Source organism: Alligator sinensis, unplaced genomic scaffold, assembly GCF_000455745.1.
Source record: "Alligator sinensis unplaced genomic scaffold, ASM45574v1 scaffold907_1, whole genome shotgun sequence".
NCBI classification, from domain to species: Eukaryota; Metazoa; Chordata; order Crocodylia; family Alligatoridae; genus Alligator; species Alligator sinensis.
This window is the reverse complement of record NW_005841925.1, coordinates 846,022-864,385: the sequence shown is the minus strand read 5'-3', so window position 1 is coordinate 864,385 and position 18,364 is coordinate 846,022. Positions and strand designations below refer to the sequence as shown.

At 41.7% G+C, this 18,364-nt stretch overlaps 1 protein-coding gene across 5 annotated transcripts in view; it reads right to left on the bottom strand.

Moving 5' to 3' along the window:
- The window catches only part of CPT1A (carnitine palmitoyltransferase 1A), a 67,742-nt gene that overhangs the window by 42,210 nt on the left and 7,168 nt on the right, over positions 1 to 18,364 (bottom strand). For 4 of the 5 annotated variants that reach the window (XM_006019180.3, XM_025198549.1, XM_006019181.3 and 1 more), the window contains exons 2-3: positions 3,943 to 4,095; positions 3,069 to 3,208 (exon numbers count right to left, since the gene is read on the bottom strand). In XM_006019180.3, the coding sequence (XP_006019242.1) occupies positions 3,069 to 3,208; positions 3,943 to 4,083 (281 nt within the window). In that variant the 5' untranslated portion in view covers positions 4,084 to 4,095. Of the gene's footprint in view, positions 1 to 3,068; positions 3,209 to 3,942; positions 4,096 to 18,364 lie in introns of those variants that run through there. The other variant, XM_025198550.1, reaches the window with a different exon arrangement.

Here is an 18,364-nt window from a genome sequence, read left to right as displayed (position 1 = left end):
ATTACACAGATTCTGTGATGAAACTAGGCAGCCAAAAGCAGAGGAATCCTGAAAAGTTTATTTTCTGAAACATACGAGACATGGGAAAATGGGATAGAACTGTCTGAAAGGAAGCAATCAAATGTCCACGAAGTCAAAATCTTAATTGATAATGTTCTCCCCGCAGTGGAGTTAAATTTATCAATGCTATCAGTGCAGGAAATCCAGTCATGTTGGCAAATATGTTAAAATTCCTGAAAGCTGGAGAAGTAAGAATTATGCATTTGAATTTATTGGCTGCATAAATTCTGTAATTCATCAGGAAGCACTGAATGAAATGCGTACAATCGCCATTCCACATTTTGATAGCTGACGAGAGCACAGATATCTCTGTTACAGAATTAACATTTTGCTATCTAAAATTCCGAACTATGGATGATTTCACTCATCAGACCAGGTTTCCTGGAATTTAAAAGCTGACAGCTTGTGATAGCTCTGCTATTGTAGTAGCAATTAGGCAATTTTATGCTGACAGCAACTTAGATATGCAAAAGATGGTAACGTTCACCTCCGATGGTGCTTCAGTAACGCAAGCACAATGGTATGGCTGCCGTACTTTGCCAGTCTATTCCACATCTGCTCGAGCAGCACTGCGTGGCACACTGTGAAGACTTGGGGATTGATGATGCTTGGAAAGACGTACTTTGATGAGGTGCGTTGAAACTTCACTACGGACCATATACACACTTCTTAGTAGGTCTTCTGTAAAAAAATCTAAGTTTGAAGAACTATCTAAGGCTGCTAAGCACAAAACAGTTTCATCTAGGTCACTGAATGCGGTCAGATGGTTCTCTAGACATTTTGCTGTTAGTGCCGTGATGAAGAATTATACTGTGTTGATGGACTACTGTGCACAACAAGGGGCTGAAGACAATGGCCCAATTCACAAATACTGCTTGGACAAACTGCGGGAACCAGAGCATCATGTTGCACTGGCTATACTAAATGTCTTAGGTGAACTGGCTGAGTTGTGCAGAATGCTTCAATGAATTTCACTAACAACAGTAGAAGCATTTCAGTTTGCCAAAGCTAGAATTGCCATCTTCATTCACAGCATCTTAGTGAGACTGTACATTTTTCTGAAGACGTTCAAACCTTGCTGTCATCATTTGAATCACCTGTTGACACTACATCAGTTATTCAATTCACTGAACGTACACGTGACCACATGGACAACAGATTTCCAGAAGGCAAGTTGAAAGAATAGTCAATTTTCGATAAGGATTCTTTTTCCTCTTCATTAAACAGGAATGATTTCTCTTTTGGGCATGAAGAGCTGAAAACACTGGCAACAAGATATAGCACCTTGCTAAACAAATCTGTAGAAACTTTTAAGAGGGACCTATGCAAACAATATGTAGACTTTAAATTAACTGTTAGTGAGAAAATGAAAACTGGGGCAATAAAGACCTTTGAAGACATGGTCACCTACATACTACAACAGGAACAATTTAGTGAACTGTCATTACTTGTTGACATCTGTGCCACTTTCCAGGCATCTAGTGCAGATTGTGAGAGACAGTTTAGCCTCATGAACACAATAAAAACAAAGTCTAGAAATCATTTACAAGTTGATAATCTGGATAAGCTGATGCAAATTAAACTTCATTAAGCCTCAGGAAAGACTGTTAAACTGGACACTGTACATTCTGTTTGGGAAACAGAAAGAGGTAGATGGGAGTCACTCGGGTAAATAAAGGTTACAGTATCATTCATCTTTTGCTGTTATACTGTGTTATACTGTGGGGCAGACCGAAGCGGCTCACGCAAAAAGGGGGAGGTGGGACCAATTTGTGAACGGACCGAAGCAGCACGCTCACGGACTGAAGCAGCACGCTCACGGACCACTACAACTTGGAGGGAACATTGCTCAAAACAACCATCCTTGACCTTCAATACGCCGACAACTGCACCATTCTTGTGCACACTGAGGAAAACCTCCAGATAGCGATGGATCTTTTTAGAGAAGCCTAGCAAACTTTGGGCCCCTCTCTCAACACTGAGATGACTAAAATTCTCTATCAGCCTGCCCAGGGCCATGAATGTGACCCCCTCCCCTCAAATTACCATCGAAGGAAAGATCTTCTACCTTGAAGATGCTGAGAACATCTTCTACCTTGGTAGCTACCTCTCTCAGAGAGGGAACATCGATGAGGAGATCCAACACAGGATCTGGTAGACAAATTCCTCCTTTAGGAAATTGCTTTGATGTGTCTTTACTCATCATGATCTCCAGAAAGACACCAAGATCCAGGTCTACGATGTAGTCATCATCCCCACTCTCTTCTATGGATATGAAACATGGATGACCTACTGTCATCTCAAGAGCCCAGAGAGGTATCATCGACGATGCCTCTGGAAAATCCTCTGCATCAAATGGAAAGATTACCACACAAACACCAGCATCCTTGCTGAAGCCAATGTTACCAGTTTTGAGAAAGTGATCCACAAGCACCAATTTCACTGGACTGGACCTTTCTATGCAGATACCAGACTCTCAAGTCCCAAAACAAGTGTTCTACTCTCAGCTCAGTAATGACCTGAGATATTACAGTAGCCACAGGAAATGCTACAAAAAAGATTTTGGAGGCATATTTCAAGAAAACAGATGCTGGCATCAAGAGCTGGGAGGGGCTGGTTGCTGACTGACTTCAGTGGTGCCACAACTTCAACCAAAAGGCAGCCCATTTTGAGGTAAAGTATCTTGCTCTTGAAGCAAAGAAGAGAATGGAGGAAGGAGTAGGAAAGAAATCCTAGCCTATGGCCCCTGTGGAAAGATCTGCAGCTTCTGAATTGTTCCCTTAAGTCATCTCTAGACCCATCAAATGAGCTATGGTAGAGATCATCCTTGAATCAAAGAATTGCCAAGGATGATTTATGAGGAAAGGCTGAAAGAACTAGGATTAAAATGAATACATTAATGTCTGCATAACATAGCGTTATGACAAAATAGGTAGTGGTTTGTCTTAAAACAACTAAGAATAAAATTAATCCATAAGAGGGAATATAAAAGGCATTGGTATACTTACGTTGTATCAAGAGTTTGGTTGATTTTAGAGATTATTCCTAAGGAAGGATCAATTTTGGCATACATTGTTGACATCACGCCCACCACTACAATAAGCCAACTGGATGGACTAGCAGGATACACACCAGTAATAATCCCATTCTGGAAAGACAAAAGCCCTCACTTAATTCTTCCATGCCAAAGTAATTTATTTCACATTACCAAGGAAAGCCTAAATACAATTGTATTGATTCAAGCAGCCTCATTCAAGCGGGCTGTGAGTGGCTGCAGCAGGGAGCGCTGGCCACGGGGCACGAGGGGGGGGCCACTTTTCCCCATGCTTAGCACCAGCTCGTTCCCTGCCCATGGTCCTCCCCTGACCTTCCCCACCCCCTTCTTACCTAAGTTTCCCGTGCCAGTGCAGCCATGAGGAGCCACATGGTCCCAGGCCAGAAGCCCCTGTGTGGGGCTTTTGGCGGGGCGGGGGGGGGGCTGCTGTTGCAGAAGCCTGCCGGGGCTTCTCCTGGGGCCTACTGCCCCCGGCTCCTGTCATCTTTGACAGGAAGCAAGGACAGATAAATATTAATTTTCTAAATTTTTTTAGGGGCCCTGTGGGCTGGACAGAATGGCCTAGTGGGCCAGATCCAGCCTGCAGACTGTATTTTGCACCCCCCACCCCCGAAATGGGCCAAGAAGTGCTTCACTTCAGCCTTCACACACATATTGTTTCCACAAAACATCCTTCAGTGTCAAATTCTTCACTTTCCCCTTAGCATTTTCACTAAAACGTTCAGCGTAAAGATGTTTTCCATATGTACTTCGACATTTAGTTTTAACCTATTTAAAATACCAAACAGATCCAGGATTATGTGAACAAACCTATAGAATTTCAGTACCTTGAATCTGATGAACTTTTTCTTCCAGGAATGAAGACCAGAGAGATAGACCTGCTTGAGAGCCTCGTGGCTCATTCGCAGGTCAATCCCATCTGGAGTTACTGTAAACTGAAATGCTACTGCTTGATGGGCTTCTGCCATTTTCAGAGTGTCCTGCCAAAGAAATAAATATTAAAAATAGTAAATTTATATATTCACATTCTGTATTCTAGAGGAACTATTAACTTGGAAGCTATTCCATTTTCAGCAAAATATCTCTTACTCCGTTTTAAAAAATATATATTTTTTTCTGAAATATCCTGGAAAGTGATGCCTATAATATGGTCTCGTTTCTCTTCCATGTGAACAATTTCAGACTTGTACTGTAAGGGAGCTTATACTAGATCATCTAACAGACCCCTTCTGTATGATATTCCCACATATAAATAAATCATCTTTTGGGAATACAGTGAAGGAAATGCTATACCATGATATATGTGAGAGATCTCCAAAAAAAGGAAACCAGGATAGGATATGTAAAACTGCAACAAGGTTAATGGCTCATAGTATGAACAAGCCTCCTTCTGTCTGTGACAGACAATAACAACCATGTTACCATCAATTTAGTGAGCCATGACCTGACCTTCCCCCTTTAAAGGCTGCTGGGTTACAGTGATCGGATCTTCAATTATAATGCATAATCTTCTCAGTCAGAATTCGGTCCTGCTAAATAGCGTTAAACTCCACCCAGCCTTGTTTACAAGGGCTTTAATTTGTTTCACGTAAGGTCGTTAGAGTTCCTAGAGGTGCAACGTATGAAAAAGGGTTTCAAGGAGACTGAAAGGTGTGGTAAGAACATGCAAAGTGATGATTGTATTTAAACTGAAACTTGGGGCACCTATACATGTGCTGGGGGGCTGGGAAGAGAAGAGGAGGGAGGCATTTTAATTAAAGTAGCTCTCGGAACCCACTCCAATTAAAATGCCCGAGTGCCTCGTGTATTCAGCATCCCATGTTTCAAAATGGTGGTGGGGTCACTTTAACTAAAGCTTATTTGATGAGCTTTAGTTAAAGCACCCCTGCTGCCACTTTGAAACACAGGGACACTGAATACACAAGACGCTGCAGAACACTAGGATGTCCTGATTAGATTAAATTAAATCTGGTCTGACGCCTTCTAATCAGAGCATGTGTAAAGTGCCCTTGGATACCATTTCTGGAAGAAATTGCAGATCTGATTGCTGCATCAACTTATTTTTCTAAAACCCAGCATAAAGATGGGTCAGTCCTGCAGCATGAAGCCCAATTTGATAGCTGCCATGAGGAAAATGATCTTCCTTGTAAGAATGTTAAGCTCACAGAAGCTGAGTAGTTCAAGAGTGGCTTTAATCAGCTTTGTCAGGCTCACATTAATACATTACCACCCAAGGGACATTAAACTGGACAAGGTTTGGAGGAGTATTAAAAAGATTAACACTCAATGAACTTTATGATAAAAGGACAAATGAAATATTTGCATATTGTGACATACTCGGTGGTAGACTAAATATACCTAGACAAGCTTTAAATTCAAAGGCTCTCTAAAGCACTGAAAGAAGGTCAATGGTAGTATACGTTTTATTCCAGCAGGATGTAGGGGCAGAGACTTACACAGAGTCTGTCTTTCACTCTGTCCCACTAACACTTCTCTAAAAGACAGAAAAAAATCTCTCAGACAGCTCAAGTCCTTTCCCATGTATACCCAACTTGGTTGTGTACACAAGGAGAAGTGATTTTTCAAGATAAAGGGCACAGTGGATAACTGCAGGAGCCAAACCATATCAATAGCATTAACCACAGTTCCCTGAGAAGTGGGCTGCAGAGGAATGGAAATTTGTACTAAAAAAAAAGAAAAAGAAAAAAAAGCGAGATTCACATTTGGGTTGGAAACATAATGTGTCTATATGCTCCTCTGAAATGCCCCCATCTTATTTACGTCACTCATTTTTTCCAGTAAGGCACATCTTTATATAACTATCTAGAAACCTGCTTGTGCTTACCTCTAGTTTACAAAGATGGGGCAGAGATGCACCTCATAAAAATCACTGAATTGGAGATGCATGGATAAGACCAAACCCACTTCATCAAAGCCGTGGAAGGATATGCACATAGCATACATCTTTGATTCAGTCTGTCTGTAAAGGTATGTCTCTACCCTGCCTCCTGCCTGACTTCAGACTAAGGGCCTCATTGCATGAAACACTTAGCACATGTTTTATTTAGATCACAGTAAGAATTACTGTGCTGCATTAAAAAGTCAGAACATGTTCTGAGTAGTCATATGCTAATGCTGACTATGATCTTTCAGCCCACATCTTTATATGCAGCTATGCTGCTGGTGGGCAGGCGGAGAAGGAGCTAAGCCAAGGAGTCTTGAACAGGTTCTGGTGAGGTCCTGGGGCCGAGACTGACAATCAGCTAATTGTCAGTCTCAGCCCTGGGACTTGCATGGGAGTTTCAAATAGGCTCCAGTCCCCAAGCACCTGCAGGATCCAGCAGGAGGGGTGGCACTTTCTCCCAGGCTCATTTCCATTTTCCTCCACCACCTGCCACCAAATTGCTCTTATTATCTCTGTGGAATGGTCAGATGATAGAATGCACGCGACTTCACATGATCTGGAGATACTTCTGTGAAAAGTCCTAATTTTGCTATAATACAAGTACACTTAGCACATGTTTTCCTGCTTGTATGCACTGACAATTGTGCTTTAAGTGCAGGCTAATTACCTCTCTATTTAACAAAGGCACTATTATCTGTACTCATACATTTGTTAAGAGCCTGTTTATAGATTACACAGAAATTAAGTCCAACCCACATATTCTGGTAGGGGCAATGGTCATTCTGGAGTCTCCTATACATGGTATGTTATGAATTCAGCTACAATGAATCCATTTAAAAATAACTGTTAAAAAAGTGGTGCCTGTTCAGACAGATGACAATGACGTGTAAAACACAAACCACTTCCTCATATACAAGTCAGCATCGCACATACTTTATAGTCCATCTTTTCCTGCTAGAACACAATATTGTCAAACACAAGCTACCAATATGGCACTAGCTTAAACATGAAATTTAAAAAACATTTAATTGAAATGATTTTTATTTCCCTCTGGCTTTTGGAGCTTGAAAGCTTGCATTCATATTTATTTTTGCAACCTTGAAGGCTAGAACCCTGCCTAACTTTCCCTCCTTCCCTCAGGATTGATGCACTTGGACGACTCCAGCCAGTTCTAGGGCTTATATGATTGCACACTCCAAGACCTTCAATAAAACTGACAAGAGAAAATAATGTGGAGGCAACAGATTTTACTAAGGGTGATAAGGAAATAATTCAGATGACATACAGCCACACATACACTTGCACACATATAATTGTACTAGATAAGTAAAGGATTTATAAATACATACCATTTTACTTTTGCTTAAATTAAAGTGTCAGCCTACGAGGCTGGTATCAAGTTTCTTCTCCTACAAGGACGGACTTGTTGTCCAGTTCACTCACACAGTGCATTTTTATCATGTTAGAAATATACTTAGCAGCAGAATAGTTTTTTTAGATAACATCCATTATATTAAACTGGTTTCCTTGGGACAAGGGAGGAGGGTTTATAACCTCTTTAAAGCTAGGCAGAAGACATCTTGCAGACTAATTTATATAGCTAGAAGGAAAGGTTGTCCTGAAATCCTTTTATATATGCCTTCTCATTGACCAGTGTCAAGTAACTGCAAACCGCTCAGCATCAACTATGAAAAACAAATTAGTTTAAAAGTTTAATGTTAATATCAAAGGGTTATATAAGGCATTTAATAGAATTGTCTCTAGCAAGTATCTATATGTTTCCACATGAGAAATCCTCTAATATCTATTCCACCCATAAGTAAAGACTGGATTAATTAAAAAGAAAAACAAATCAAAATAAAACCCCAAAGAAAGACACTGATGCAGTCAGAATCACCACTGGCAAGTGTAAATGAGTTCTGAAAATGAGGAAAATCTGCTGCCTGGATTAGCAGGCACGTTGAAAATCTAATAGCAATGGTTTTCTTTCACTGCTCCTTCCCTACACAAAGAAATACAGCCTTTCAGATAGAATTGCGGCTCTTATTTTGAGTTTTCAGAATAAAAAACCCCCAAAATTCTCCTTCCCCTTTCAACAGTTCTCTTTTCACCCCTTAAAAGCCACTTCAATAAGGATCTGGTCTGTATTTCCCTCCTCCACATTCTTGAGGCTGTCACGTGTTTGCCAGACAAAGTAGGTGAAAGGGGACAGGCCAACTGAGCATGCCTCTGATTTATATCAACTTGATTTGTGTTAAGTAACACAGAAACCACTTCAGTCATTCAGACCAAAAGGAAATAACTAATTTTAGCTGCAGACATCCTAGGCTAGGTACGGACATTCAAAAACCCTGAGGTGGAATCAATTTTAAGTTGCACGGTTTTCTGCAAGTGGAGTGGTTTAGATGGGTAGCAAGCAGAACACATAGAAAGGATGTGGACAAATTGAAGAGAGTCTAGCAGAGGGCAACAAAAATGGTAAGAGAGCTGGGGCACATGACTTCTGAGGAAAGACTGAGGGAACTGGGCTTATTTAGTCTAGAGAAGGGAAGACTGAGGGGGTAATTAATATGAAGGGAGTTTCGAAAGAGGATGGATCTGGCCTGTTCTCAGTGGTGGCAGATGACAGAACAAGGAGCAATGGTCTCAAGTTACAGGAAGGGCAGTTTAGATTAGAAATTTGGAAGATGTGGGGATGTGTATGGATAGAGAGATCAGAACCCCTCCATCCCACCTCAGTTAAATCTTACTGTAAAGTCTGCTTCATATGCTATCTTCACAGCTTTTGGACATTTACGTTACCATGACCAAGGCTTAATAATTAACTTGATATACCCATGACCCAAAGACCCTATGATTTTAGGATGTTAAATGTTTCACTTTTGATATCAAAACACATGCCAAACAATATAGGAAATCAGTGTCTCAGCTCTGGGAAATGTGGCATCGTGATTCCCCAACACAGGTCTATTACAGGATCGCCATTCACTTAAACAAGTGAATAAAAAAAAAGTCAGCTGGGGGTGGTAATGGATGTTTAAACAGGCTTGCAGGACACAGTGAAATAATTACTGCAAATACTTGAAAAAACACCAGGACCACGGCAAGGTGAAAAGATTTAGTGCAATTTAAAATATTGCAGACATGTTGTGTACCATTTGGCATTTGCCACCAGGACTATGTGGAAAATTTGGGGAAATGTTTTTGTGGGCCACCTTTTTATATATTCAAAGCCTTCACAATGATGTCTGGAATGAATAGGGAGAATACAACGGCTCTTGAAGGTCATCTTTCCTTTTTTACCAAAAAGGAGGTACTTTCCCCTTAACAAAATGTCCAGGCACTTCCTATCCCTGTACTCGTTTTAGCTGCTTATTTCCCACTCACAGTCTGACTCATCTGCTACATATTCTTTTTCTGGTTCTGATTTCCTCTGCTGAAGCATGGCACTGCCACTTCCCCCATAGACAGGAGACTGAGCCATAGACAGGAGACTGAGACTCAATCTGAGAAAAGTGCATTTTTAAGCAAACTATTCCAGGGGTCTGATTCCTTTTCCTGCAGTGGAAGCAAGCAAGTAAATGCAGAGCAGAAAAACCAAAGTGAAATGCACATTTCAAAGATACAGAAATCCAAGACAGCTGTAACCACCATTGTTACCACCTGCAAGTCAGGCAATGGCCTAATTTTAACATTATTTTAATAACTAGGTGTAGGTCATTATGAAAAGTGTTCATAGTTACCACTCAAATGGCAAAGGATAAGAAAGTACACTTTCCCTCCCTCTCCCACTATGGTCTTTGGAATATCAAAGGTTAATGACTCAGAGAAAAAAAGAAAGAACCACAAACATGATAAGATAACACCACAGAGTAGGCTTTCATACATTAGAGACCCAAAATACACTTGTAACTGGTCTACTAAACACTCACTCAGACAGCAAACAACAACAGAGAAAAAAGTGAGAAGAAATCAGATACTACTGGTACAATGCTTAGAGATTTTCAATGGCAGAAGGGGAAAGGGGAAATCAATAAATAGGACATGAAATCCAATTTGACTTAAAAGCTGATTATTCTCTCATCTCACTAAGTCACAATAAACTTTCCATTTGATGTTAGCCATCTTGAACCAAAGGTCTTGGGAAACTGCAATTGTCTCAGAACCTCTGACTATTCTGAAACAGCTGAATTTCCGAAGGAAAAAACCCACAAGAGCAAAATCTTCATTTAATAAAAACGTACACAGAAATAAGAGATACTCCACAAATGGATGTAAATTAATAAACCATAGGTGGTTGTCACAAGAGCTGCTAAAAGCATTTTCAACAACTGTTAAACTCCAGGCTCTTCAAGACATTTGACTAGATTATATTCCTAATCCAGCTATTTCTTCAAAGCAGTTAAATAAATATAATCTCTCAAGGGTCAAGGACTGTTCAGCTATGAGGAAAATAAATCCCTAAATAAACTTTAATTTTTTTGTTTTCCCGTTTAGAAGTCATATGAAAACGATGTGTTCCCACTGAAACTCATTGGCACTCTACAGAGCTGACAGTTTTGCCATTAGGCTAAACCAGGGGTTGTCAACCAAGGGTAGGCATACCCTTGTGGGTACTTGGGAAGGCCCCAGGGGGTACGCAGCAGTGGTGCACAGAAGCAGGGGCACTTCCAGTTTCGCTGCTGTGTGTGGCGGACTCCCCCCAGCTTGTGGATCGGCTGCCGGGGACCCCCCTGCTCATTGACCATTGACCGGCTGGGGGACTTCCCACTTCTCAAGCAGCCACTGGAAGTACACCAACCAAAAAAGGTTGAAAACCCCTGGGCTAAGGTATAGTACAGGCCAAATTTTTTAGTGCAGACTTAGTGAAATGTAAGACAGCATCATGCCTCAGGAGTAACACAGATGACACAGAAGTACAAGATCAACCTGTGTGTTAACTATATTATGTATTTTGGTTCTGTAATTAAAAAGCCACACCACTGTTGTGAGGGCCCTATCATCTAGTCTGCAGACTAACCCAAACAACAATATCAGTAGAAACTGAAGCTTCACCAATTTAAATGGACATTAAACAAACAAAAGAGAATCGTTTCACTAATCACACTCAAAACTGCAAACTACTTTGCTTATCTAGTGCAGCTGAACACACCTATTACACAGCACTTAACAGTATACAGACCTTTTAAAGCACTTGGTAACATTACTGATTAAACCTAACAACTCCTTTGTCTAAGGAGCTACTACCCCTAACAGATGGGAAAACTAAAATGGAAGATTTCTGAAATATTTTTTTTAAATAAATTTAACTATTAAGAAATTAAGCTTAAAAAACTGATTAGAGAAACCTTTATATTGCAACCAACTAAGAAGTATTATGCCCAAATGTGGTTTCCACAATTTTTCCTAACAGAACCAAAAGTAGTTTTTGAAAGCCAAAACAATTTTCTGAAAAATCCTTATGGCTTTCAACATCTTATATAAACAACTGACCCAAGCAGACTGTAAAATAAAGTTTGAGATTCTACAGATTTAAAGTTTATCAAAGAATGCTAACAGGTTGCACTTCAATTATTTCCAGATACTTGTTATTGCTGCTTGTAGGTGTAACTTAGTACAGACTTTCAATGTCATCTCCACAAAGTGTACAAATTATGTCATTTAATTCCATGGCAGTTTACTTAACCTAGACTTTCCAGCTGGCAGTGAAACTGCAACAACTAAAGCATAACATACCTAGTGCCAATATTAAAAATTACTCTTTCATATGCAAATCCATTTCACAATCAGTTACACATTTTAGTGGTAAGAGTCTTTTCTATATACCAGGGGCTTTGTTTCTATACAGCGAGGCTCCTCCTAACAAAAATGAGCCTTATTCACAGCATCTTCACCTGGATTTATGTTCCATAAATGCCATATGACCTAAATGAGAAGACAGGTGCACACACTCACTGGCTGCTTATGTCATCTATGTGCATTTCAACTTCCAGCTGCTTAAAAAAAATGAGAGTCAGTGTTCCGCTCTGCTTTCTCTCCAAATCTTATAAATAGGCTGAAAAGTAAATGCTGAAAGTAAAAAACAAAAAATGTCTTAATTTATTCTTTAAAATAGGGCTTATAATTTATAAGAAAAGTTCACAGGTCTCAAAATAGCCATCTCTCATAGAAACAATTAACCATTTTATTATATAAAAATACAGTACCCTTTACACCAGTGTAAAGAGCTGGCTTTTGTACTAATGATTTTCTTAAACTATAACCATGATTGTGCATCAGTTACTGAGTAGAGCTCATATGTCAGTTTCTGTTTGGGTTTTGCAGAGGATCCAAAATCTATTAATTTGTCTTCTTGGATTTTTTTTTTTGATGCAAACTAAATGAGAATCAAGTTTATCAAGATGATGGGCAGCAAAGACCAAGAGGGAAGAACCAAGCTGAAGCTGGGATTTCAGGCACAATAGGGTATAGATTAGGAATGGGTAATTATTTTGGCTGGAGGGCCACTTAATGAGTTTGGTGTCCTCTTATGAGACATTTTCTCTTTCTCTCTCCCTGCCTAAACTGTCCCCACATGCCCTGAGGGACAATGTCTGGACCCTGCAGCTTACACTCCTGCTGCAAGTGCCAGAAGCAGAACTGGGTGGCTGCCAGATTCAACTATGGACGCTACCAGCAAGTTCCCAGTGGGGATCAGGGCGGCTGCTCAGGACTGCAACTGTGGACCCAGACAGACGTCCCAATCCCCACCTGGAACCTGCTAACAACATCCACTGATGATGCCACCAGCGCATGTGCCAGGAGCTGGTGTATGATGCGGACAGGGCCAGGATGTGCCCACCTGCCCAGCACAATGCAGGAGCTGGAGAAACCGACTCCCCACAGACCAGATCCCGTCACTTTGCACTCACCTGTCCATGGGATCATACAGTGTATTCTGGTTTATTAGTCATTGGGATAACTTGCCACAATGGTCTTATTAGTCAGTGTACTGAATCCCTATCAGTGCTACTGGATTAGTACAAAACATTTTAGCTAACTTGTCAGTTGTTAAGGCATAATTAGTCATTTCCACATGTATATATACACACATTACATGACAATATAATTTCCTCGTGATAATTAGGCAGCATGAAAGGCACTGACTTGTGCCCTCCGTAGCACCCGTCAAGCCAGCTTGTGCTCCCAAAGCTTTGGACACGGTTCAGTTTTACTTGGCTCAACAAGATGCAAACAGACCTAATTCTAGTACATGATGTAATAAAAAAATACTACCATCTCAATTGTGTAATTGTTTTGCAGTGAAACCTCTGAATTTTTCCAGTAAGAAACTATATATTAAGCATTTTTCTGTATAATTGTACAGTTCTCATTTAGCATGCCATATGGCATACAAGTTGCACTTGGATTTTTTCCCCTTATAAACATCAAAAATCACTCTTAACTAATAAGTGCTATGACATGCAAAATAGATTTCACAAAGTTGAGAATGAATACCTTCTGATGGATTCCCCTGGAGTGACAAATTAACCAGATTGTACTTTATTCTCATATAACCCAGTGTTCAAGGCACACAGGGAAGACCTAGATTTCAACCAAATGGCAAGGCACCCGCATAAAGTTATTGACTTGAAGTTACATGGACAAGTTAAGATGTTTTAAATTACATTTTATTAACATTCCTGATTTAGGGTTTTCCCTATTCCCTTGCTGAGTTTAAGAACATCTTTTGCACAAATTTGAGTGCAACATGAAGCACTGCTTTCAATCTGCCTGCTGGTCCTGACTCACATTTATACTTATTACTGATTCAGACTCCTAACTTACCATTTAAATGTAGCTCATATTGAACTGTTGGTCTGCATGTGTTTGCAAAAGCAGAAACAATGCTAACCCAGGCCCCTCACCAACTTTCATTATAAACTTTTTTTCACAAATTAAAATGTGATCTTTCATGTTGGTGACTTTTTAAACATGGTCCTTTATATGAAGTATTAGAGAATATCGCCAGAATGCAAGATGACTTGATTTTAAGACAACTGCCCAATAATTCGTTTCTATACATGGAAAAATTATAAATTTATTATTATTGTCCATTTATAAAATCTAACTATTGGAGGTTAAATTAATCTCCCCAACCACTGCAGCATCTCATGCACCAGTAGGAGGGGAGGCAGTAGACGGAATCAAGAAGCCTGACCCAAATCCTTTGCACACCCCACCACTTGGGGCCCATTCCCCCCACCTCAAAGCTGTGCCTACACTGGGATTCTCTCTGTTTTCATCATAATAATACTAATCATTTTAGCTTCCCTGGCGTTACAGTACATTCTCAGTTACCCTATCTCCCTAGGAAAGCCCAAGGCAAATAGCAAATTTAATTTGGATAAGTGAACCGCAAAAAGATCCATGAGAAGTGCAACAGTTTCTCTTCATTTTCATTTTCTTATTGCCTTCCTCATGCTCTACCATCCATTTATGACATGATATGAGGTTCTGGACCTCTTTTCCACTAGTTTGCTAGTCATTGTTGCTAGTCACCAGGACATGTTTAATAGCATAACATCAAAATGTCAGTAACCAGTTTGCTGTGCAGATAATCTAGGGATGCACTGTAATAGTGATGCGTGGCCTAGCAACAGTATATACATACCCACATTTAATTATTTGGAAGGTTAACTGAACACCTCTTGCTGGGCTTCTCAATCAGTGCTAGAAATCTTGTTCTACAACTAGGATGGTCAACCTGTGGCACAGGTGCTACAAGTGACACTGGAAGCCTGTGTGTGTGGCTTGCAGCAGAATAGGGAGGGGCAGACAGACGAGTGCCAGATAGGTAGGCTTGGCAGGATTTGATTTTTTTTTAATCAATAAACATTGAGTTCACCTGACACTTGCAAACTGATGGAAAAATATTTGTTGGTAATCATCAACAGTTACATAAAGGAGATGTAAAAAAATAAATACATTCCGGAACAGAGGTAAGGAAATCTGGGGCAGGGGGTGCTGCGCGCATGCAGGCATGAGCATGTGCACATGTACACATGAACACATACGGCAGCTGCTGCAAGAGCTGGGGGTCATGCTGGTAGGGCTGTGCTGGAAGGTGGGTGGAGGGGTGAGGTAGCAGTAGGGAACCTGGTGCTGGTAGCTGCTCACCTCTGCCCAGGTCCCAGCCTGGTGATTGGGAGAGGGGCCAAACTCCCATGAAGCTCAGCCTGGCCTGGCCCCTGAGTGATCAGGGCAGGGGCCAAACTTCTGTGGAGGCCAGGCCAAGCTCCATGTGAATTTAACCAAGCACAGTCTTACTTGCACAGTTCTACTGGCACTTCCTGGGAGCCAAGAACTCCCAATACAGCCTTATTGGCACAGACCTAAGCTCCTGTAGCAGCTACTGCATATGCTTGTGTGCACTGAATTGATAAAAATTGAAAAACACTCCTAAGTTGTGCAATCCAAAGAAACTGTCATTCCATAAAAAATCAAAACAAATGCTTAAAAATAAACATTGATTTTAGATGGTGAAATAATAAAAAAATTGAATTCTGCTAAGCCTACAGTTAGGGTAGGAAGCAGAAAACTGAGTAGAAGATCAGGCAGGAAGCAGAAAGCAAAGCATCAGCTTGGTCAGGGAACACACAACACAAAACAGAAAGCTTAGCTTTTCTTAGGGAAAAGAAAAGAGATTGGTGTGAGGCTACTTTGTGGTGCACCAAGAAGCCTGGTTCCCACAGATCCTGTTATAGAACAAGACTTTTCAGTAGATGACATGAAGAAACACTTGACTCCAAAGCACTTAACTGGAGATCCACATAGAAAACACAAAATGTTCTATTAGTTATATATTACAGGGAAGTAACAAGTAAGTATTAAAGTTTCCAGGTTAAAAAAAAAAGGTAGCAAGAAACTAAGGCCAGAATCAAGGAAGATGTTTCATTCACCTGTCATATGATTTGTATCCTTGAAAGAGCTGACTTCTAAACAAGCCTGTAAAGACTCCTTACACACTATTATCCACTTAAAAATTCCATTCCAGAGAAGCACTTTGTTTTCCTCACATTCTACTTATCCTTAGTCTTGCCTAATTACCCTACTCAACTTCAGCAAGAATCCTCACTCTAATCAATTTTTGTCACTGCAACTATTTACTGCAAATGACTGAGAAGTTGTCTTTCCAGAAGATTAAGCAAACATACATTGTTGATAGAAACTTTCTGAATCAAAGACAAATGTTTACTTCAGAGAATTGTCTTAAACAAATTTTGCTACAATAGAAACTCAATTAACTACCAATATGCTTTGCCTATCAGATGACTGATGGCATTGTCATGAAGATAGAATAAAAGGAATTCAGATAGAAATAGCAGGGGCATAAACAAAATGTTTCAGATATTCATACTGAATCAAAGAAACATGATGAGGTTTAACTACCATTTCACTTGGATGAGAACTAAGCTAAACTGACAGACTTCCTAGTGAAACAATTATATCAGAATGGGAGAACCACTATAATTAAGACTGAGGTCATTTAACATTTTTCAAGGGCTCTAAAATCTTTATGCTGGCTCTCCTTTAATATCACTGAGACTCACGAAACTTCAGGGAGGAGTTAGTGCTCCAGGTAGAGTTGTTTGAGCAAGGGGACTCTTGAGATAAAGCCCCCTCAGGTCACTCAACATCAATTTTAAAATTCTCTTATTTTCATGCAGTCCTGAGGTTCAAACCACAGCTCTGATCCTTTCCATGCTTACATCACCCACTCATAACTAGAGCTCATCTAGTGCTGTCAATATTACCCCTTCAGGGAAGCAATATTTCAAGCATTATTCAGGGTAAAAAGTTGAATCTACAAAGTTGATCAAACTACGCTGATGAACCAAAGAAAAGTAATTTGTCGCAAGTGCACCAAGACTGAAGATCTGTTGCAAGCCCATGCATACCTAAGAAAGTGTTCTGTACACATCAGTTATATTCTACATGGACCCCTTTTGGAAACATTACCATTTTTTATACCTTGGTATTGTCCAGTACCTCCTCCTGAATTTGGGCAAGGTAACTTGTGGAGGAAGAGGTTGAAAACCTAGTGAAGTTGACATATGGAACCTCTATACATAGATGGGACCAAGGACAGATCTGGACCGCGGCTGCCTTTCCTGCCCTTGGCATGGCACTGAGCCCTACCCATTCCTGTTGAGTTAGCATGCTGCTTTCCTAGTGTCACCCACAGGAGCTGATGGCCTGGCTCTGCTCTGTCACCACGTGCAGCTCCCAGGACTCAGCCAATAGCGGCGGGAAGCTGTGCATAACGGAGTCAGCCCCATGTGATGGAGCTGGGCCTACCTGGCCCCACTCCCTGCCACCACATACAGTTCCTGCAACTTGGTCAGAGCTGCAAGCCACTGGGGGACTACAACTGCCGTGGGCCATGTAAGTGCCCCAAGGGCTGCCATGTGCTGCTGGTGGGGGCTGAGCACCATGGGAAGGGTACAAAGGAGAGCCTGTCATGCACATCCCACTATACCCACACCCCACCCACACACACCCTCCCGCACACCCTGTCACCCACCTGCATCCTCCCCCAAACCACCCCCCACACCTGATAACTCATACCTAGTTTAGTGACCACTACCAGAAATGGCCCCAGCCCCTTATGTCTTCACTGTATGCCCAGCACTGTGCAGGCCTCAGGCCACTGACAGGAGGCGGTGGGCACCGCTGAGCCACTAAGGGGTGCTGCCCAGCTGCAGAGCCATAGCTTCCCCTTGCCCCCCATGGGCAGGGGCTAGGCCTTTGGACCTCTCCTGTGCCCAGATCCCACCATCATAGGGAGAAAGGGAAGGAAGGAGGTGCTGGGCCCCGCCACAGTGGTCAGGCAGGGCCTTCCTGCCACAGCAGTGAGACTCCCAGCCCTGTGCTGAGACCCAGGCAGGGCAAGGGGCTCCCTGTACCTCCTGCTGCAATTGTGCCGCTACGGCCGGGACCCGGAAAGGGGAAGTGGGGGGGGTCTAGTCCCAGTGGGGCAGCCTCCACCAGGCACACTGCATCCTTCCCCCTCCCATCCATGGCACTGGGACTGCAGGGCCTGGCCCAGCTCTGAGCGCGTCTGAGCATGCAGCTGGCTCAACTCAAGGAGGTGCTGTGGTAGCCAGAGCAAACAGTGGCATCGCACATGACAGTTTGCCGCTGGTCCCTCACACAGTGAGCACAGCCCCAGGGTGGGATAGCAGCTCCACTCTGGGAGGCTGGGCAGTGGGGTAGCAGCTCCCCAGTCTGGGCAGTGGGGTAGCAGCTCCAGTCTGGGAGGCTGCTGTTGCAGTCCTAATCTTCCCCCCAGGATCCCTGCT